This window comes from Natator depressus, chromosome 14 (assembly GCF_965152275.1).
Source record: "Natator depressus isolate rNatDep1 chromosome 14, rNatDep2.hap1, whole genome shotgun sequence".
NCBI lineage: Eukaryota > Metazoa > Chordata > Testudines > Cheloniidae > Natator > Natator depressus.
Genome location: NC_134247.1, coordinates 37,208,355 through 37,224,573, shown reverse-complemented (window position 1 = coordinate 37,224,573; position 16,219 = coordinate 37,208,355). Strand labels below are relative to the sequence as shown.

General features: G+C 48.6%; 1 protein-coding gene across 1 annotated transcript; it reads left to right on the top strand.

Annotated features, from left to right (window-relative positions):
- The first annotated feature begins 12,852 nt into the window (after positions 1–12,852).
- On the top strand, positions 12,853–13,869 carry LOC141998895 (olfactory receptor 14A16-like). The gene has a single exon (XM_074971857.1). The coding sequence runs from the start codon at positions 12,853–12,855 to the stop codon at positions 13,867–13,869; it is 1,017 nt and encodes a 338-aa protein (XP_074827958.1).
- Positions 13,870–16,219: the final 2,350 nt, after the last annotated feature.

Here is a 16,219-nt window from a genome sequence, read left to right as displayed (position 1 = left end):
CAGAAAAGGCAATAGCTGAAGCTGTATTGAATGGTAAAGGCAGATATTGGCACGCACACAGGAAGGAAATATGGGGCTGTCAGGCATACCTGTTCTGCCCCGCCCCTATTTTCCCCCAGTCACCTGTTGTTCACTATCACTTCCCCCTTTGCAGTGTCCCACCCTTCCCCTCCACTCCGCTCCACTCCACTCCACTCCACCAAGCTACCACTCCTCTCCAAGTGACCCACCCACCCCATTTATCCCCCACTTTAATCACCACTCTGTCGCTACTCCCAAAACCCCTTGTTAGGGGAGCTTTTGACAACTAGCAAAATGCCCAGGCCACTGCCAGTAGCTGGAATCCTGATTATTTTGCTCATTGCTAAAAGAAGCTCTAAGACCTTTGTAGTAACCATAGCATAACTAGGCAAGCCAGAAGGGAGGGGGTTGAGCAACCACAAGACATTAGCATGACCCTGCCTCCTTCCTGATAAGCTCTCGTTTGAAATTGCTGAAGTTTGCATCTTAGAAAAACAGGAAATCTGGCTATAGTTTTGACTGCTGTTATGTGGAAATATAGCTGCAAGGCTAACAGCTCAAAATTGCTTGCTAACATTATTTTTTTTTTAAGTGACGTGTTTTGTAACACCTGCTTCTTGCTTAACGGTTGGTTTTGACTGGTAAGCTGTGTAACACTTGTAAGGATAAGAAGGGGACAAGATCTGGGTTAAGTGAACTCTGCTGTGAACCCGTCTTGAGTTCCCCAGCAGCAGACGGAAGGCTGGCCACTGTAAATCTGTCACTGGACACTCAAGGACCACTCCAGACCTTGGGGTAATTATAGTTTGGGGTGCTCTAACATAACCTGTTGCCTGTGTGTGTACGTGCTGGAGACTAAATAAAGTAAAAGCTTTAAGTGAAAGCACTCTTGTTTGCACTGTTTATATCAATCACTTATCAGATGGATGCACTGTGTCCCCATTGATTTATTTCCTGACACTGCCTCGCAAGTTACTGAGAGCTTTGGGTTCAGAAAACCACCGGGTAACACCCTCTCCTGCTGTTCCCCCACTCATCCTCCCCACCCAGCAGGAATGTGCATGTGTTACCTATTTTCATTCCAAAAATAGTTTCAGCACCTTCTAAATTTTCTGCTGTGCTCAGGTGCCATTTCCGAAAATTAAAAACCCTTGGACAGAGGCAGATGCTGCCTGCTTTTAGTTTCAGATTTTGGCCCACCATTAGAGTCAAACTCAGATCCCCTTTGGGGCTCAGGTTTGATGGCCAGACCATTCCTCCTTCAGAAGCTTAGGTCCTGTGAGCCAGAGGTAGCATTCAACCAGTTCATGCTCTCTCCATACACATGCACACTGTAATCTGTTTAGCACCACACCAACCACTTCAAAGGCTGATTTGCCTAACTGGAAAGCTACACACTATGGCTAATAGCATTGTAACTTGATTTCCCCCAAAGGGCTGGTATCTGGCCTGCACTCTGGTGGGGTAACCATCAAGCACTGGAGACCCTGCTGTGAGGATCTGAGCCCCAAGTTAGAAGTAACTCCATTGCAGGCAATGGGGCTGACACGACCCATACTCAGTCAGGAGTAATTCAATGGGGCTGACTCCCCTCTCACCCCAGGGTAACTGAGTGGAGTTATGATGCAGTACAGCTGGTCTAAGGAAGAGGAAATTCAGGCCTTTTGACTCCAGCCCCGACCTTGTCCTCCATCCACTGAACCCCTCTTACCCTAGTCCCTGTGTATCTCCCTCCCTCTGTGTCACACAGCCCAGACCCCCCCAAACAAACACCCACAGTCCCTAATCCCCTTGTTCTCCACTCACAACCTTCCACTCCACAGCCCTTTCCAGCCCCTGTCCTTTGAGATTCCTCCTACCATGGGCCAGAGCCAAGTTCCCCACCCAGAGTTTGTGACTCAGCTTCCTCAGAGATCCCTGCTTAACCTCTCTGCCCACCGGTCCCCTCCTCTGCTCAGCCCCACTCCCCTGACATGGCCCCAAACCCAGGGAACAGCCCACCACCACTTTTCCCTTCCACCCCACCTCCAAACACCAGCCCATTCTCTCCTCCATCTTCCCATTGGCAAACCCAGGCCACCACTTTCTTCCTTCCCTACTCTCCTCCTTCCTCTGCCTGGCCCAGCTTCGCTCTTCTGAACAGTGACTCCAGGGTGGGCTCCGCTCAACCCTGCCCAATACACAGTTAAACTGGGGAACTCCCTGCCACTAGGTATCACTCAGACAAAGAGACCATCAAGGTGAATCATTGACAGGGATCACAAGAGCCTTCACATTTACATTAGATCAGAGAATGAATTAAACCACCATGGAGCAGGTCTCCCGCCAGCCACTAACTCGCAGGGAACCTCCCTGACATGGAGGTCAGTGAAGAATTGTTAATTGGGGGGCACTGCCCCTCCCTCTACAGCAGCTGGTGCTGGTCCCTCCAGGAGTCACTACTCTAAGCAGGGCTGTTCCCAGGAGCCTGTGGAAAGAGACACTTTTAATCTCCATAAAGCTCTGTTGACTCTCAGGGCTAGATTCAGACACTTCAGGGCCATGCATGGGGTTCTGCCCCCTTGACCCTGTACCCCACGTGGAGTGGCAGTGGTGGGGGCTCCTCAAAGAGAGGCTGGGACAGTGGCATGGGAACATCTGCTCCCTCCCAGAAGATCAGTAGGTCAGCCAGGGTCTGCAGCATTTGGGTTTGCTGACTGAGAAGGCCCATTTTGTCCTGGTGCATCTCCCTCTCCTTTTCCTGCTGGGATTCCTGGGCCCTTCTCCTGTTTGCTCCACACTTTTCCATGCCATCTGCCACGTCAGCCCTCCAGGCCCTCTGTTGCCGCACTGGCTTGCGGGATCTCACTGAACATGTCCTCCCTTGTCCTTGTCTTTCTCCTCCTCCTCAGGGTCAGGCCTTCTGTGGGTGCAGAGGGGGCACACCTCAAAGGACACCATGCTAGAAGCTGCTGATGAAAGAGACAGATGTATCATTTACAGTCACAGGGGAAAGGGAAAGGTAAGTTTCAAAACTACCTTCCCTTATTCCCATCAACACTTTTAAGAAGACATGCTTAGTGACACTGGAAGTTTTGGATCACCTTGGTACAACACCGCTTTCCACCTCCAGCCACGTGGAATATGGCCTACTGGGGGGTGGGGGGAAGGATTTTCTGTTGCCCAAAGCTATAATATTTCAGGCCCCATTCCAGGGATATGATTATAGGGCAAGGGCACTGATTATTGGCACTATTTGTCACAGCAGTGGTAGGGTGACCACCTTTTCAAAAGGCAAAAGCGGGACACATGCACGAGCCCCGCCCCTCCTCTTCCCCTGAGCCCGCACCCCCCTGCTCCTCCTCTTCTCCTGAGGCCCCACCCCCTAGCCAGGCCAGAAGTGAGAGCCAGCCCATGGTAAGAGCCACCCCGGGAGCCCGGGCCACTGTGGGGAGCCCCGGACCCTCTGCCTGCTCTGGGTGGGGTGCCCGAGAGCAGCCTCCAGCCCATGTCCCCACCCCCTGGGGCATGCCACTCAGGGCAGGTGGTGGGTCCAGGCCTCCTTACAGTGGCCTGGGATCCCTGGGTGGCTCTTACTACTGCCCGGCTCTGGCTTCTGGCCTGGCCAGGGGACAGGGCCTCAGGGGGAGGGGGGGCAGGGAGAGGAGGAGCAGGGGGCGGGTCCTTGTGGCGAGCGGCGGGTTAACGCCCACCTCAGCACCCCCCGGAAGGAGGCTGGTGCCGCCCCTGAGCCTCGGGCAGGCACGGAGCTGTGATGCAGGGAATCCAGGACAAATGCTGTCCTGGAGTCATTCAGCCAGGACTGGGTCTTGAACTCTGCATTTCAGGACTGTCCCACTCAATTCAGGATTGGTGGTCACCCTAAGTGGTGGTGGTCTTAGCTGGTATCTCACTCCTGAGGGTCACAGAGGCACAGAGAACACAGCTGCTACTGGTGTCTCAAACCTGCCCAGGCCCATATGTTGCTAGCCTGTATACTGCAATGGCGGCCGCTAAACTCATTGTGGAGTGGCATGGAAAAGTGTCCTACTGCAGAGGAAGGAATAAGGCAGCCATGCCTAGAAACCTTCGGAAGAAGTCTGCAGAGTATTTCCATGAAAGTTTGATCAGGATCTTACAGGAGGATACAAGGGACATCCTTATGCACATAAACAGATTGCTCCACATGGCCCTCCTAACTCCCAAAGGGGGATGAAAAGCAGATACAAACTCTACCTCTGTTTGTTGTACCTCTACCTCTTCTCTTATGAGTAAACCAGCGAAAATCTGATGTCTTAGTCTTGTTAACTTGGGGATGGGCTGGGCATCATCTTTAAATATAAGCATTGAAAGGATAAATGCATGAACATACTTATCTGAGTCCCCTTCTCCTTCATCAGGATCATCTGCACTCGCCAAGCGGGACCGGTTAGGCTGTGGCAGAGTCTCAAACAGATCCTGGCTTGCAGCATGGCTGGAGTCCCCCACTGCATCTTCTCCCTCCTCACTGTTCATGGCAGGATGTATAGGGTCTGCTGGCCCTGTGGTATCCTGGAGAAGTTCCTTCACTTTCACACAGCACTGCTGCTGATCTCTGTCATACTCCTTTGCCTGCATCCCTGCGCCATCTTTTCATAGATGTCTACTTTTCTACAACTGGTCCGTAGCTGTGCCTGCACAACCTCTTCTCACGACAGGCACAGAACATCCCAGACCTCCTGTCTACTCCAGGAAGGAGCGTGCCTGGAGCGTGTAGCAGGCATGGTTGGTTGGGCAGCTGCACACAACAAGGGAGAGCTCCTAGGTGGGCAATCAGGAAAAGGCATTTCAAAAAATATTCAGGGATTTAAAAAGAGTGTGTGGCTTCTGGTCTCCCCGAGGCAGTTGAGTTCACCATTGTGACAAGTACAGTCATTGTTGCATGGAATGAGGCATTGTGGGACAGCTGCTGGAGGACTGTTAGGGTTGACACAGGTCATGCAATGTCTACACCAGGGGTCGGCAACCTATGGCACACGTGCCAAAGATGGCATGTGAGCCGCTTTTTAACGGCACGCTGCTGCCTGTCGGGTCCCAGCCACCGGCCCCACTCAGCCCGCTGCCGAACCCAGGCCAGCAGCGGGCTGAGAGGGGCCAGCGGCCGGGATCCCAGCAGCCAGCAGCGTGCCATTAGAAATCCTGCCCACCCCGGCCCGCTCTTCTCCGCCCTGCCCCTCCGCCCCCGCGGGGGCAGGGTGAAGAAGCTTGGTCCTGCCAGCTACTGTTGCAGGGCAGGCAAGCTCCCCCTTCCCCCACCTCTTCCCCCAGCATGCTGGATTCCTGCCCCTCCTCCTCTGCCTCCCTGCCGCAGATCAGCTGATGGCCCTTGCGAGGGAGGGGGAGAAGTGGAGCCGCAGCAGCTAGCTGCTCCGGGGAGGAGGTGGAGAAGAGGTGGGGACAGGGCCTTGGGGAAGGGGGGTGGAATTAGGACATATACCCTCCAGCCCCCTGCCATGAGCTGCTCTGGGCAGGGTGCTGGGAGCACCCCCACAACCCTAGACCACACCACCAGCCCTCTGCCCTGACCCCTACACCTCCCCACACACCCCAGCCCTCTGCCCTGACCCCTGCACCCCCCCACACACACCCAGCCCCCGCCCTGACCCCTGCACCCCCCACGACCCCAGCCCTGACTCCAGCACCCCCCCAACATACCCAGCTCCCTGCCCTGACTCCTGCACCCCCCACACATACCCAGCCCCTCCCACACCTCATGCCCTGACTCTTGCACCCCCCACATTCCCACCCCTACCCTGAGCACCAAACAGGAGCTCCTGCACCCCCCCGCCCCAACCCTCCTGCCCCAACCTTGAGCCCCCTCCCTCATTCTAGCTCCCGGCTAGACCCTACACCCCAACCCCCAGCCTGCTCCTTCATCCCCAGCCCTGTGCTCAGTGCACTCCCACCCTCAGCTCAGTGCAGAGAGAGGGGAAGAGAATGAGCTAGAACCAGGGAGAAGGTAGGTACCCACTCTATGTGGGCAGGGCCGGGATCCCAGACTGGCAGTGGGCTGAGCGGGGCCGGCAGTCAGGACCCTGGCTGGCGGGAGCTGGCGGACGGAACCCCAGACCGGCAGCGGGCTGAGTGGCAGCAGGCTGAGCCGCTCAGCCCACTGCCAGTCTGGGGTTCTGGCTGCCGGCCCCTTGCCAGCTGGGGTCCCGGCCGCAGGCCCCGTTCAGCCTGCTGCTGACCTAGGTGAACGGAACCCCAGGCTGGCAACGGTCTGAGCGGGCCGGCGGCACAAGATCAGCATTTTAATTTCATTTTAAATGAAGCTTCTTAAACATTTTGAAAACCTTGTTTACTGTACACACAACAGTAGTTTAGTTATATAATATATAGACTTATAGAGAAAGAGAGACCTTCTAAAAAACATTAAAATGTATTACTGGCACGCAAAACCTTAAATTAAAGTGAATAAATGAAGACTCGGCCCACCACTTCTGAAAGGTTGCCGACCCCCGTCTACACTCATGCAGCATCAACCTCTGTAGGTCGACCATGGCTCAATGCCACTCAGGGAGGTGGTTTTACTGCATCACCTGAACAGGGTGCTTATGTCAGCCAGAGGCAAAAGTGTAGACACATGCACAGATAGATTGATGCAAGTTGACTTATGTCGACCTAACTTTCTAGTGTAGACCAGGCCTTAGACGCACCCATGATCCACAGAACCCCACACTCAGCTGCTGAATAACCCTGTTGGCACCTAAGTTGCTGCCTTAGGCAGGCACCCAGATGCCTAGCTCACGGCTAAGCCCCAGTGGGAACCTCAAAGCAGGTGAAGTTGGATGTTCCCCCACCAAGCTCACCTGCAGGGCCCGATCCTGTAGGTGTCCTGAGAGCATACGTCACTCCACCCAACACAGCTGGTGGGGTGGGGAGGCAAAAGTCTCCTTCAAGCCATTGGTTAAGGCACTCAGCTGGGATATGACAGTAGCCAGTTCAAGTCCCCCCTCTGCCTGAGGAGAAGGGGCCCAAACAGGGATCTGTTCCCTCTCAGGGGAGCGCCCAAACCACTGGGCTATGGGATAGCCTGACATGGGGCTCTCTCCATCTCTCCCGCTGCAGCTGTTTGACTCTGCATCCATAATGAAACATGCCTTGGTCTGGAGAGAATGTGGGACCCGCTCCATAGCCCAGTGGTGGGGGTATCCCGCTGAGGGGGGAACCCCTGTTCAAACCCTGCTCCCTACCAGGAAGAGAGGGGAGCTGAGCTGTGGTCTCCATGGGACGTCTCAAACTCCTGGGCTAGATGCCCCATGGGTGCAGTCCTCTCTCCCCCACACCCCTGGCCATCTGCTGTGTGGTTAGGTATGTGCCACCACCAATCTTGCAAGAAACAACTTAGACGCCTGGCTCCAGAAGAGACGCTCCTGGCAGTGAATTGCTAGAAGAGCTAGGCACCTCCTTTCTGCCTGGACTTAGGCACAAAACTCCCTGCTAGAACACATCCCTCTCCTTGGCATCTGCTACTGGCTGGCTTAGGCAGCTCCCCACCTAGTGTGCTGGCTTTGTGCATCCACTCTCAGGCATCTACCTCTCCCCAGGCATTGTATGGGGATCTGGGGCACCAAACAGAGGATCTGTGGTTTCCCTTGGGTGGCAGGTCAGCTAAAAGTTAGGCACTGCAATATAGGGCATTGCAATGGCTAAATGGATCCCCAACGCACTAGGCCATCCTTCCACCCCATGTGGTTATAAATCTTCTCCATTCTCATTCATGAACCTCCTATGACTACTGCTGCCCCTGATAATATGAAAGCTGCAAGCAACAGATAAGTCTTGAGAAGGGGGTATTTATTTCCTGTGATAGCCATTGGCTGGCAAAAAAAAAAGACACCTGATGACAAAGACCTCCGATAACTTTACTATTAATGGGCAATAGAGGCAGCAGAGGGTGGGATGGGAAGGAGTTGCTATATCTGACATACAGGGCTCCAGGGAGCGACTCACCAACCGCCCTAGAGAACAGACATGGATAAATCTTCTACCCGCAGCACCAACTCTTTGCTGCCAGAGAAACCGAGAGTCAGCCACACAACTCAAAGGCAGCGAGCAAGAGGTCTGAGTTTATTGATATTCAGTCTCACTGAGAACAGTGAAATGGTCCTTTGGTTACCTAACATTTGGCATCCAGATCCTACAGTGATAGGGGCATCAGAGGTAGATAGACAGATAGATGAGCTTCAGTGATTCCTTTTGTGGCCAGCAGTACCTTGATGTTGAGAAAGAAACAGTTTCAGCTGGGATGAAGCCACACTTCTCAGCGCAGTAAGTTGACTGTTGTCATTAAATCCTGGGATTTTTAAGGGGTTGAATTTAGCCATATAAATGTGAGTGACAATATCCACATTTCACTGTGAATTCAATCAGCCTGGTATAGCTAATTCCATGGTAACCAGGGGCAAACACATTTCGCTTAATTTTTATCTTTTTTACATAATGGGGAATGTGGGATCTGAATGGAGACCTCGGGTCCAGTTTCTGCATGCCAGTGTCTTACTCTGTAATTTTGGGCAAGGGACTTAACATCCATGGCTTTCTGGTTCCCAGCTTGTAGAAGGGTTGTAAATCAGGAACAAATTCACTAAATTCAGTGGGATTGGGCTGTCATCTGTGAGGTCAGATTCAGGTCTTTTAGACTCCCTCTTAGACACTTGGGGCCAGATTTTTAAAGGCACTTAGCAGGATTCTGAGATGAACCTAGGCACGTACAACCCATTAAAATCAATGGATGTTAGGCATCTAGATGCTTTTGAAAATCCCACTGGGCACCTAAAAAAACACCTTTAAAAACCTGGCCCTTCATTCTTGATCCACCGCATGATCCAGTGGAAAGAAGAACTTAGCTCCAATTAGAGCTGGTCAGGAATTTTTCAATTAAAGTTTTTTTTTTGTCGGAAAACGCCGATTGTCAAAACCGAACCGTTTTGCTAAAATGTACCCGTTTCAATGAGACATCTGTCAGGAAGGTTTCTCAGGTCCAGGATGAAATTTCTGCTCAGAATAAGAGAGCAATCCACCCCAGAGTAGCACAGTGTTTAAGCTCTCACCTAGGATGTGGAATAACCAGATTCAAGTCTCTCCTCTCAATTAGGCAGAACAGGGACTTGAACTTCTCACATCCCAGGTGAGTGTCCCAGGCTATTGGCTGTTCTGCAGCAAGTGGGTCAAAGTTTCCTTCTTCTTTTTATTTTTCATGAAAAAATTAAAAAAGTGTCATTTTCACTCCACATTAGAATAAAATCAAATGCCCGAAGTTCTTGTTTTCCAGCCAGCACCAGTTCTGCCATGTTTGAATATTGTTGTTTAGCTATGGGAAAATCATTTCATGTCCTTATGCCTCAGTATTCAGAGATTCATGTATTCCAAGGGCAGAAGGGACCATTGCGATCATCTATTCTGACATCATGTATAACACAGGCCAGAGAACTCCCCCAAAATAATTCCTAGAGCAGATCTTGATTTAAAAAATGCTAGTGATAGAGAATGCACCACAACCCTTTGTAAATTGTTCCAGTTAATTACTCTGACCATTAAAAATGTATGCCTTATTTCCACTCTGAATTTGTCTAGTTTCAGCTTCCAGCCATTGGACCATGTTATACCTTTATCTGCTAGATTGAAGAGCCCATTATTAAATATTTGTTCCCCAAGTAGATATTTATAGACTGTGAGCAAGTCACCCCTTAACCTTCTCATTGTTAAGCTAAATAGATTGAGAACATAAGTACTGCAATATTGGGTCAGAACAATGGCCCAGCTAGCTCAGTATCCTGTCTTCCAACAGTGGAAAATGACAGATGCTTCAAAGGGAATGAACAGAACAGGGCAATCAACAAATGATCCATCCCCTATCATCCGCCATCATCCAGTTCCAGCATCTGGCAGTCAGAGGCTTAGAGACACCTAAAGCATTGGGTTGCATTCCTGACCACCTTGACTAATAGCCATTGATGGACCTATCCTCCATGAACTTATCTAATTCTTTTTTGATTCCAAAGTTATAGTTTTTGCCTTCACAACATCCCCTGGCAATGAGTTCCACAGGTTGTGTGTTGTGTGAAAAAGTACTTCCTTTTGTTTGTTTGAAACCTGCTGCCTATTAATTTCATTAGGTGACCCCTGGTTCTTGTGTTATGTGAAGGGGTAAATAACACTTCCTTATTCACTTTCTCCACAACATTCATGGTTTTATAGACCTCTATCATATACCCCCTTAGTCGCCTCTTTTCCAAACTGAATAGTCCCCACATTTTTAATCTCTCCTCATAGGGAAGCTGTCCCATAACCCTAATAATTTTTGTTGCCCTTTTCTGAACCTTTTCCAATTCTAATCTATCTTTTTTGAGATGGGGTAACCAGAATTGCATGCAGTATCCAGGGTGTGGGCGTACCATGGATTTATATAGTGGCATTAACATATTTTTTGTTTTTATTATCTATCCCTTTCCTAATGGTTTCTCACATTCTGTTCGCTTTTTTGACTGCCGCTGCACATTGAGCAGATGTTTTCAGAGAACTATCCACAATGACTCCAACATCTTTTTCTTGAGTGGTAACAGCTACTTTAGACCCCATCATTTTTTATGTATAGGTATAGATGGGATTACGTTTTCCAGTGTGCATTATTTTGAATTCACCAACACTGAATTTCATCTGCCATTTTGTTGCCCAGTCACCTAGTTTTGTGAGGTCTTTTTTTACCTCTTCCCAGTCTGCTTTGGATTTAACTATCTTGTCAGTTACATATCACAGTTAGTAGTTCTGAAATTTCATATTTGAGTTCCTTCAGAACTCTTGGGTGAATACCATCTGGTCCTGGTGATTTCTTACTGTTTATAAATTTGTTCCAAAACCTCCTCTTTTGACATCTCAATCTGGGACAGCTCTTTGGATTTGCCACCTAAAAAGAAAGGCTCAGGTGTAAGAATCTCTCTCATATCTTCTGCAGCGAAGACCGATGCAAAGAATTCATTTAGCTTCTCTGCAATGGCCTTATCTTCCTTGAGTGCTTCTTTAGCACCTCGATTGTCCAGTGGCCCCACTGATTTTTTGGCAGGCTTCCTGCTTCTGATGTACTTAATTTTTTTTTCTGTTAGTTTTTGAGTCTTTTGCTAGATGCTCTTAAATTCTTTTTTGGCCTGCTTAATTATACTTTTACACTTGACTTGCCAGATTTTATGCTCCCTTCTATTTTCCTCAGTAGGATTTGACTTCCAATTTTTAAAGCATGCCTTTTTGCTTCAAACTGCTTCTTTACTCTGTTGTTTTGGCACAGTGGCATTTTTTTGGTCCTCTTTCTATTCTTTTTAATTTCAGGTATACATTTAATCTGATCCTCTGTTATGGTGATCTCTCTCCAATTTATCACCATCTGTCTTGAATTGTGGGCACAAGATCTGGACGCAGGATTCCAGCAGTGGTTGCACCAGTGCCAACTATAGAGGTAAAATAACCTCTCTGCTCCCACTCGAGATCCCCCTGTTTATACATCCCATGATTGCATTAACTCTTTAGGCCACAGTGTCACACTGAGAGCTCATGTTCAGTTCATTATCCACCATGACCCCCAAATCTTTTTCAGAGTCACTGCTTCCCAGGGCAGAGTCCCCCATCATGTAAGGATAGCCTACATTCTTTGTTCCTGGATGCATACATTTATATTTAGTTATATTAAAATGCATATTGTTTGCTTGTGCCCAGTTTACCAAGCAATCCAGATCACTCTGAAATACTACTGTGTCCTCTCCATTATTTCAGTATCCCAGTCTTATCATATCTCACCTTTGTTTAAATTCACTTGAGTTACCACACGATGCAACTGGTAAGAGCCCTAATCACTAGTCTATGGCGCGGTCCTCACTCTCTGTATGTCTGGCCCGATGCATATTTAATTGTTTATACACAGTGGAGCAGCTTCAACAGAACAGACTGAGGACACCCTGCCCAGAATACCCCAGCCACCAGTGGCTAAGGACCTCTCCTGCACAGTGGGAGACTCAAGTGCCTTTTCCACAGTGGAGAGAAGGGGGGAATCGAACCCAAGTTTTCCCAAGAGAGCTCTAACCACTGGGCTAAATGCCATAAGGAGAGGCCTGACTTTCATTCTGGGTGGGCTCAGGCGTGCTCTGAGAGCACCTACTGGATCGGGCCCCACTGGTAGGCAGAAGAACACCCAATTTGAGGATCCTGCTGGGGTTAGGAGTGAGTCTGGGTGCTTAGACAGTTAACCTGGCAGGCTACAGCACTCTACCAGTGGGAAATTAGGGACCCAGGCCCAGAGGTTTAAAGGTATTTAGGCACCCAGTGGGATTTTGAAACACACCTGGGTGCCTAACACCCATTGGAATCAATGAATTTTAGGCATCTTGATACTTTTGAAAATTTCACCCGATGCCTAAATACCTTAAACAATATGGGGTAAGGCAGCAGCTGAGTGGGGGTTTTGTGACTGTCTGTGGGGCATAAATGTTGGACTGCGGTGCCTAAAATGGCATTTAGGGGCCTAAGCCCCTTTGTGAACCAAGAACTTAGTCAGAAAAGTGACCAGAAAGGGCTTAAAATAAACACAAGCAGCAGGTCTGTTGAATAAGAAGAGGCCATTAAAGTTGTGCCTCACGAACCTGTACTGTAAACCTTGTAATTACATGGTGATGGAGAAGAAAAGGAAGAGTCTTGTTATTTTCCTGAGCTGCAAGATATGTCCTGCAGCATAATATCTAAAACCAGTCTCCATCTATCTTCTGTTTCTCGTTCCATGACAATTTCCCATTGACCTTCCTTCTGCAGTGTACATCTCCACAAGAAATGTCCAACAGAACTACTGTAACTCAGTTCTTTCTCCTGGGATTCTCTGACGTGCGGGAACAGCAGATTTTGCAATTCCTGATGTTTCTAGTGATTTATCTGGCAGCCCTGGTGGGGAATCTTCTCATCATCACAGTCATAGCCCTCGACCACCACCTTCACACCCCCATGTACTTTTTCCTGGGCAACTTATCCTTCCTAGACCTCTGTTACATCTCAGTCACCATCCCCAAGTCCATGGCTGACTCCCTAACCAACAACAGAGTCATCTCTTTCTCTGGATGTGTCACCCAAGTCTTTTTGGTTGTAATCTTTGCAGTAGCAGAACTGGCCTTTCTCACGGTGATGGCGTATGACCGCTACACTGCAATCTGCCGCCCTCTGCATTACAGGGTGACTATGAACAGAGGTGCATGTGCCCAGATGGCAGCTGGTTCATGGATTAGCAGCATGATCTGCTCTGTATTACACACAGCTAATACTTTTAGGTTACATTTCTGCGGGTCCAATGTTATCGCTCAGTTTTTCTGTGATATCCCACAGTTGCTAAAGATCTCTTGCTCTGATACACATGCTAATGTAATAGTTATGATTGCCCTTGGATCACTTATAGATGTGGTCTGTTTTGTATGGATAATTGTGTCCTACATTCACATCTTCTCCACGGTGATGAGAATCCCCTCTGAGCAGGGCAGGTACAAAGCCTTCTCCACCTGCATCCCACACCTGATTGCTTTTTGTTTATTTATCAGTACAGCATCATTTACGTACATGAGGCCCAGGTCGATGTCTTCAACATCTCTGGACCTGACGGCTGCTGTGTTGTATTGTGTGGTGCCACCACTAATGAATCCAATCATTTACAGTCTAAGAAACAAAGAGATAAAAAGTTCTCTGTGGAAAATGATAGGCAGGATATTTTTTTCCCAAGAAAAACAAATTCCTCACACTGAACTCTTAGTGTCCTCCTGGAATAAAGTATTCCCATGCTCCACCTTATGTAATGGGTCAGGCTGACTTTGGATGAGGACCAGCCTATGTTCATGTTAAGATTAGAACCTGACATTTTGCATTTTCTGATTTTGGCTGAAAACTTTTAAAATTTGAAAGAAATACGGGGAAAAAAATTTAAAGCATCTAAGTGTCCCAGGATCCAAAGTCCCATTTTCAAGGAAGACTCAGGCACTTCTGAAAATTTTACTCTTAGGTGCTCAAATCCCGATGAGTTTTTGATAGAATGTGGGAGTCTAATTATCTTTTGGCCCCTTTGAAAATCCCAGGAAGAGTTAATTGCAATTTTTCCATTTCCTATTTTGGACTATCCACTTAAAAAGAATTTTTTTTAATTTCAAAATGTAATTTACAAATAAAAACAGTGATTTTTTTTCATTTCAAAATGCTAACTCCAAATTTAAAAAAAATTGAAATATTTTAAATGGGCATTTTGACTTAAAATGTCATTTTAAGTCAAACTGACAATTCATAATGATTATTGTCGTTGCTGTTTTGTAGCCATGTTGGTCCCAGGCTATGAAAGAGACACGGTGGATGAGGTAATATCTTTTATTGTACCAACTTCTGTTGGTGGAAGAGACAAGTTTCCGAGCAACCTGAAGAAGAACTGTGTAGCTTGAAAGCTTGTCTTTTCCACCAACAGAAGTTTGTCTAATTCATAATGACTTTTTTCATTTGCAGATGACATTTCTAAATGAAAGAATTTTCATTGGCATGTTAAAGAGTTTCATTCTGGTTAAAAAAACAACACCACCATTTTTAGATTTGACATTTCCCAATCAAGTTTTTGAGAACTTTTTATTCTGTGAACATGTTTGTATTTCTACTTTTCACCCCATCTGAGATGAAAACAAATTTCAAAATACCAGAATTTCTCACAGAAGTTTCTGTTTTACAACCAGCTGTAAGCCCCAGGCTTTTACACTAACAACATATTCATTTTGACTTTACAAGGAGCGGGCTGCTGACCTCTCCACACCTCAGGGGAAAGGACTGAGGAGGGAAAAGGGGCCAATGGGGAGGACATGGCTGAGGCCTGCAGCTGGCCTTATTTACACCCCAGCTCCATCTCCTCCTCACTCCCCATAGGGGAGGTAGGCACACTTCCACCCATCTCCCCATTCTATCCACTGAGCAATGAGTCCCTTTTGACTAGGGCAGTCTTCTGAACGATCAATAAGCCGGCTCTGACCTGTGATGTCCATCTGGATGGTGCAAGAGGGAGTTCAGCCTCCAGGACCCATTCATGATCTGCATCTCCACAGAGATTGTGCCAACCAGCAATGGGGACATTGTCTGCCCATCCAGCTAGTGGTGGGTTTTGTAGTGACAGGACAAATCCAGGATCTCAGATCCCAAAGCTCCTCTCTTGAACTTTGAGGAATCTGGGATCCCAACATGGTTTAGAGTCTTGGTTTGGGTCCATCTCTGCTTTTCTGTCATGTGGACACAATCCTGCTAAGGGGAATGTTTCTTCTTTCAGCTTGAGTAAGCCTCGATGCTATATCCCAGCAATGTCCCAGTCTTGTTTCCACTGGAGTCCATAGGCTCTCCATGTCTTCTGGGTAGAGCTGGTAGGGAATTTTCCACTGGAACGATTTTCCAATGTAAAATTCTCGCTCACAAAATCAAATTTTTCCATGAGAATATTGTGGTGTTCAGCGATCCCTCTGTGCTGAGGGAGCTTGCAAGAGCTCAACGCGTAGGAAAAAATGTGTCTCTTCTCCACATGAATGTGGTTAGCACCTAGGGATTCCTGCCTCCAGCCACTGAGTTCAGCCCACTCGGCCTTGCTGCTTCTACGTTTTTGCTCTCCCGCTTGTTTGCCGACACTGCAGACATGCACAGGGCAGGGAAGCCTGGGTCTGAGCTGGACAGGGCTCCAGGGATTGAGTCCTGGAAGCCCTCAGAGAATGGACGTGGTCACATCTTCTTCTCCCTGGCAGTGAAATGCAAAGTCAGCTGCACACAGCCCAGCTGCAGAGACCAGTGTGTCAGAGTCACCTCTAGTCCCGTGGTTAAGCCACCCAGCTAAGGGGTGGCAGAGCCCTGTTCAAATCCCATCTCCTCATCAGGCAGAGGGGAATTGAACTGGGCTCTCCCACATCCCAGGGAGTGCCCTAACCACAGGCTAAAGGTAAAGAGGGAGGCTTCCCCTGGCCTGATTCCTTCTGGCAGGAAATGGCTTAGGTGCCTAAGGTAGCGGACTCCAGGAGAGGCATTCCTGGCTCTAGACCTCAAACAGAGATAGGGGCGTCCCTGCAGCCTGGACTTTGGTTGTGACGTGCCTGAAAGGGGCAGGGCTTAGCACATACCCCTCTTGTCAGCATCTCCCATTGGCTAGTTTAGGAAT

Excerpts from the sequence above, each read along its gene's own strand:
- LOC141998895 (XM_074971857.1), top strand. The coding sequence starts at position 12,853 with ATGTCCAACAGAACTACTGTAACTCAGTTCTTTCTCCTGGGATTCTCT.